General features: G+C 55.3%; 1 protein-coding gene across 1 annotated transcript in view; it reads right to left on the bottom strand.

Annotated features, from left to right (window-relative positions):
- EFR3B (EFR3 homolog B (S. cerevisiae)) overlaps window positions 1-6,442 on the bottom strand; it is a 28,522-nt gene extending 22,080 nt beyond the window's left edge. Inside the window, exons 1-3 of the mRNA XM_009704361.1 lie at window positions 6,349-6,442; window positions 3,034-3,110; window positions 1,826-1,953 (exon numbers count right to left, since the gene is read on the bottom strand). Coding sequence (XP_009702663.1) covers window positions 1,826-1,953; window positions 3,034-3,110; window positions 6,349-6,442 — 299 coding nt within the window. The remainder of the gene's footprint in view (window positions 1-1,825; window positions 1,954-3,033; window positions 3,111-6,348) is intronic.
- Window positions 6,443-6,521: the final 79 nt, after the last annotated feature.

Raw genomic sequence — 6,521 nt, 5'->3', positions numbered from 1 at the left:
GGTTGAGCTCACACTGAAGCCTGTCCGTCAGACACCATTACAGTTCTTCCAGTTATTGTGAAAATAAGCAGCCAACTATTCCTCATCTGCGAGGCTCCTACCCATCTGTCAAACTGGGTTAAAACCGGCCCAGAGGGAAAAAAAAAAAAGGTACGAAGAGGCGACTGACAACCAGCATGAAGCATCAAGCTCCTTTCTCATAGGAAATAAGGCTGAAAACAACATTTTGTGCCAATATTATTGCAACAGCATGGCTTGTTTTTTGAGGACAACAGGACACATGCCACGAAGAGGGAAAAGGGACACTCGTGGAGTTGTCACCGCGGACCTACCCCAGCCATCCTCTTACAGATGGTGGGTTGCATCGCTGCAAACTCAAACAGGAGCACTTTCTCCTTTTAGCAATAGAGGTAACAAAAAGATGACACCCAACAGGCCTGAAATCCAGGCTACCTTCATCTCACATGCAGGAGACAGGTACCTACGCACTCAGCCTCTCTTTCAAAGCCCGGCTGCATGTCTGCAGCAGGACAAACCCTTCTGCTCGAGTCAACACCGACCTACAAACGAAAGGTTGATCCAAACCCATTTCAGGCATTTCAAAGTTAGACTTTGAAAATTAGTTAGCACTGCAACCCAATTACCTGCCTATATGCACAGGCAGTGGAGGAAGGAATATATTCGCCCCCCACACCCGCCAAGGCTTGTCTCTAGATGTCAAAAATCTTTGAAAGCCTTTCTTTTCCCAACATAGCAAGCAGAGCCTGTTAACAGCCGCTGAACTGCAGAACATCAGGCAGAGCTTTGAATGTCCTGTCACTCCCAATGACGGGTGATGCAGATGAGGCTTTGAAGGTTTTCCAACTTTAACACTTCTTAGGCAGGCTGCTGGCTTCTCTTCCCCCAGGATAAAAGGCAGGCTGAAGTTCGCACCATGAAGCTGAGTCGTGTTTGTCTGCCGTGGCTTTGCTCAGGAGACAAGAAGAATCAATCCAGGAGCTATTTCAAAGAGAAGGAGCCCTCCCATGCTCCCCCGGAGTTTCTAATCAGGGCAGTCAGCTATTTCCAGGCGGGTGCTGCTCCCCTTGCAGTAAACATGGCAAAGCCTTGCTGGAAGCGATGCAGGGAGGGAAGACAGAGGGATGGGGCCCAGCCAGGACCACCCAGGTAAGTCGGACAGAACAAACACAGCAGTTCCCATCCAGCACAATGCATCCCCATTATGTGCTCTCTCGAAAAGCATCAGCACGCTGCCCCTCATCCTTTGCTCCCGCTTGTGCAACGTCACCATAGCTCAACAGAGATGTGCACGGGGTGCAACACACCCAAGCTTGTCCTGAATAATTCCCAGCAAGCTGCAGCCAGGGCCACCCTGTTCAGCTGCCTGCCCACACCTAGCCAGATTTCAATCTGGCTCTGGAAGAGCCACTGTGGGCTTTTAAAAGGTCAGGAGGGTGCCACAGGCTCCTGATGATGGCCCGGAGGGACGATGGCAGTCCTGCTGCTGGGGACAAACACCACACACACGCAGACTCCTCAAGCACAGACAGCATGATGCCAGGGAAACGCTACATGGCTCGCAGCTTGCCTGGTCCCTTCGGACTTTGCAAGGAGTTTGCACATCCCTGAGTGCTCCCATGTCTCACTTTCAAGAGGCAGAACATGCTCAGGTCTCTCTGCAGCATGCTCGTAGCTTCAGGACACCTTGGAGCACGAAGGAGCTGCATACCCCACACATCCTCCCCCTTGCCTGAGCCCCGTCTATCTAGTGGTCCGTCGTTATGGCAATCACTGGGGTGGATGAAAATAGCCTCCCAGTCCTTACCCATATCGGTGCCGGCTCACGTCTCGGATGAGCCGCTCGGATAGGTAGGCACCAATGCGATCCAGCTTCTCCGGGGCAGACAGGGCATAAAATGTTAGCTTCTCCATGTTGGTCTTCACCAGCCCATCCTGAAAGAAAGCAGCACAGGGTGTCACAGCCTGACACTCAGGCCCAGCAAACATCAGGAGCATCTCTGTAGCAAACCTTGGCAGCAATGCCAGAGGTCTGGAGCACGCCAGCCCCGTCCCAGTGCTTCCCCACACCTTGTATGCTAGGGAAGGCAAATGAGAACTGTATTTAGCCTCAGCTGAGGGCTCTCTGATGCACCACAGCCAGGGGTGACCCCGGCACAAGCCTCCGTCAAGCACCCAACACTGTGAACACAAGAACCATTTGCCAGCCCCTATCAAAGCCCCAGCACCAAGGGGGACAGGGGCAGACAGGGACATCAACATCTCCAGGCTGCTGAGGCCAAACGACACAAGCGTGCCAAGCTGCCAGCCCCAATCCCCCGCAGTGTGGAAAACTGCGGAGCTTCCTCCTCTCCGCACGGCTCGGCATCAGCCTCCTCTCTTGTTCAGCTTTGCTGCCAGCGCCATGACAAAACAAGCGCTCACCGCCTCCCTGGGTAATCCCGGCCTCACTACCCCCAGCCGGGAGCCCCTCTTCCACTGCCTTCGCATCTCAACTGTGAAAAGGAGACAAAGAGGCCGGATTTGGGATGCTCCAGGAACCGCTGGCAGGGCATCCCTCATCTCTAATTCAGTGAGGCAGCAAGCAGAGCATCAGCTTCCCTGTCTCCTGGCAGCATAAGCAGCTTTTGAGCTCGAAAGCCTGGCTGAGGCCCCAAGAGACCCCCGCTCTTAGAAGTTGCTTTCCTTATCCTGCAAAGAGAAGGATGTACACCTTCAGGTCCAGTCCCCCATCCTCCCATCCATCCATCCTGGGCATCTGCCTTGCACCTTTGGGAAAGGAAGTCTGTCCCTCCAGGCCAATGTGGTTGGAGGAGCTGCTTCAGTATTTCTGCTCACAAACAGGCTTTAAAGAAAAAATCCAACCCTCCAGGCATGGTCTTATGGAGTCAAAGCATCGCCCGCCTCCCAGGAGCTGTTTCTGGGCAGGTCACACTGTGTCCCTGCAACCTGAGCACCGGAGCTTTGGTGTGTGAAGCACGAGAGTTTCGACATGTGAAGCAGTGCCTCACTTACCTCTGGGTCCTCAGGGAAGATGTTGTCGACGAGCCTTTTGTAGCGAGGACGCAGGGCGCCGCAGCAGCCGCACACACCTGGAAGAGAGGAGATAGAGCTGGTCAGCAGGGACAAAATCCTCATCTCCAGGGCAAACCCCTGCGTGGAGGTGCCCTTGGTGGAAAACATATCCTTGGATTCAGTGAGGAAGCCTGGGACGAGGACAGGGCACCAAGCTGATGACATCCCAGAGTTTTGCAGCCAAAAAAAACAAGGGAAGAAAACCGCAGCTGAGAGGCAGGGAACTGGCTGGTGACCAGCATCATTTGATGTAGGGCTTCAGGGTTATCTGCTTTTCTCACCCAGGAATGCAGTCCCCAGAGACCAAGATGTCCAAAGATCCCCTAAATCTGTGCCTCTATATCTCGCAAGATCCTCTTTTGCAGGTTCTCAGACCAAGAGCTCTTTCTCCCAACCACTCACCCCAGGACACACTACTCGCGCCCTGCCCCGCGCTCCCCATGGAGCCATCAGCGATAAAGAGAGCACAGACTGCTGGAGACAGCAAGCCAGAAAAAGAAGAGAGAGCATCTTACGAAGGCTATGAAAGGAAAATGCATTTTCCCATTTGTAGCCCCAAAGCTGAGCTGTCGAGCAACACCAAACACCTTCGACTGCCCTCCTACCTTTGGGCTGCCGGACCACAGTCCCTCTCCCCCAAGGGGGGTACCAAGAGCTCTGCTGTTTTGCAGGACACCGACACGACCATACCCAGCCCCTCTTTTTGAGGGGCCTCAGACATGACAGCAGCTCGTCCCTGATGCACAAGCTGTGCCCTGCGCAGCCTCTCCGAGAGCCTCTCCTGGCAGCAACAACTCCGCAGGGCAGCGAACAGCGGGCATCAGCCTCATCCCAACTCAGAGCAAAGCAATTAGCCCTAGCCGCCAAATACCCCAAACGCAGTTGCAATCCCCTGCTCTGCTTTTGCAGAGCTGCCAAGGGAGGAAGGGATCGTTTGCAACCTGGATATCTCTCCCTGTGCCTTATCCTGTTTCTCAGGGTCACAGCACACCCTCCACAGCAGCCAGGGATCCCCCCATCTTCGGTTCGGGGACAGTCGGTGCTCCAGGAGGACTCTTGAGCATCCGTCATGCTCCCACATGCACCAAGCGTCGGGACAGCTGCAGCACCAGCAAGTTCAGCATCTGTGGGCACCTCTGTTGTGATACACCCCCCTGCATAAAGCTGTACCAGTGCTGCCCTGCCTCCCGGCCGCTGATGAATATCTGCAGAGTTTGTTTGTTTAAAAAAAAAAAAGGGGGGGAGGAAGAGATTGCTGGATGCGCTACCCTTGCCAACACCGCTCCCCCTACTCCAGCACAATGCATTTTTTCCCTGGGGTCTGGCGTTACTCGGATGCTGCACCCCGTGGAGGAGACTGCTGTCAGCCCCCCCAAAGCACCGGCCTTTGTGAGCCCGGGGAAGCGTGAGTAATTTGGGGCTGCTTTTTGGCAACTGCCGCCGAGAAGCAGAAGCTGGGGGGACAAAGGCTGTGCCGGTGGGAGCCGGCGACCGCTCCTGCTGGAACGCATGAGCTCACACCAGCTCCCGGCGCTGGCACCGCTCGCGCCCTGTGATGTGCTCGCCCACCCCCCGAGCGCGTTGCCTCCGACGGTGGGTGCTCACGGGGGGAGGCAGCCTGCACCCCACCTGAGAGCTGCCACTTGCTTTGGGGTCCTCTTTGGGGTCCGCAGGCCCAGCACTTCCAGCAAGACTGCGGTGGCAAAGAGCTCCTTCCACCTCTCCTGCTCTCCCTGCAAACCCCTCTGCACCTTCCCACTATCCGATATTTTATTTCTAAGTCTTGTATCTGCTGCTCTCCCTCCTCCCCTCCCCTTCAATCGATTTTGCTCTTTTTCCAAAGTACCTTTAATCTAGCCTCTTAATAAATTCTCGTTTGCCATTCACACAAACAAGTATCTGATGATCTCCCGAATCCTCTTAATAAATTCCCCTCGCCCAGGATCCTGACTTATCGCACCTCGCCGGGCCACATCTCCCCGCCGGCGTCTCAGCACGGGCCACGAGCTCTCCCTGCAAAATCGCTGGAGAGTTTCCCCATAAGCGATCCCGTTAGCCAAGAAGCCAGGTCCCCTCCACCTCCCACAGCCCCCTTGCTAATTATCTCACCTCCAGAATATTACTTCAGAGCATTTTCAGGATTAATGCACATTCCTAGCCCTGGGAGAAGAGCAAAGAGCCCAGCCACGTTCCCAATCCACCACCCTCATCCTGATGAATGAAGCTGAAGAGCAGACACAGCACGGATCCCATCAATAATAATTGCATAATTAAATCTAATGCCTTCCCTCTCACCTAACACAACCTCTTCTTCCAGAAGTAGGAGACTTTTAAAGCCTCACCCAAAGCAAGCAGCAGCAGGAGCGGGACAAAGACCCAAAGTCCCTGCCAGGAGAGGGGACCCGGGTGCCCCATCAGTCCCACGGGGCAGGAGGATGAACCCGGTCTGGACGAGGAAGGCAGGAACGTTGCTCACCCCAAAGCACATCAGGCCACGGGTGGGTAGGATCCCACCAGGGTCTCCTCCTGTGCAGTGCCTCTGGGTGGGACTCTCTGATGTCCAGCGAGAGGGCTGAGCTCCCTGCAAGGGTCTCTCTTATTTTGCTTGCATGAAGCCAAGAGAAACTTTCCTGCCCCATACCCCTGCCTTCTGTTGGTTTTGCCCAGCCCGGACACACACAAGCAGAGACAGGGAGACCATAAATCCTTAAAAAAGCAGAGTAAAAACAACTCAGACCTTGAGGAAAAAGGAAGATTTTCCCTCATTTTATTCCCCCCCCCCCTCCAAGCATTCTCCAGAGAGCAACAAACCCAAGTCTGGTCCTGATGCCAGGGCTGAATTCAGCTCTGTGCTTGGTCTACGTGGGAACCCCCCAGACCCTGACAGCACCAAACCCTAACGTTGGGGCTAGCAACAACCCCCCCAGCCCAGTTACCCGACAAGGATCTCAGACAGACATTTCTTCTTCCAGACACCGGTTTCCTCTAGCACCCACCACACTGACCCCCGGTACCTTGTACCCTTACACCAGCACCACAGCCACAGCTCCAGTCCCGAGCAAGGCACCGACCGGCAGCATCCCCCCGTGAGGACAAACCCCCTGCAGCCACAAGGCATTCCTCCAGACCAGGCTGGCACAAGGAATTTAAAAAACAGAAAGATGACACTAAAGGTCACCGGTAGCCACAGCGGCTTCCTCCTCCCAGGAGATCCAACCCAGCATCCCAGGGAAAAGCAAAGCGAGGAGAAGGTACCTGCTCCGGCCACGTGCAGCATCTCCCAGGAGCAGGCAGGGACGGTGGCACAGAGCCGCAGCGCGGGGCCCAGAGCCCAGGTAGCCAAAGCCATCACGTCCGAAGCAAACCGGGGGGCTCGGGGTGCCGGGTACCGCTCTCCTCCTCGCCGATCGGTGGCCAGGGCCCGCCCA

Source organism: Cariama cristata, unplaced genomic scaffold (genome assembly GCF_000690535.1).
Source record: "Cariama cristata isolate BGI_N322 unplaced genomic scaffold, ASM69053v1 scaffold14477, whole genome shotgun sequence".
NCBI lineage: Eukaryota > Metazoa > Chordata > Aves > Cariamiformes > Cariamidae > Cariama > Cariama cristata.
The sequence above is the reverse complement of the archived record's forward strand: the minus strand, read 5'-3'. Positions and strand labels throughout refer to the sequence as shown.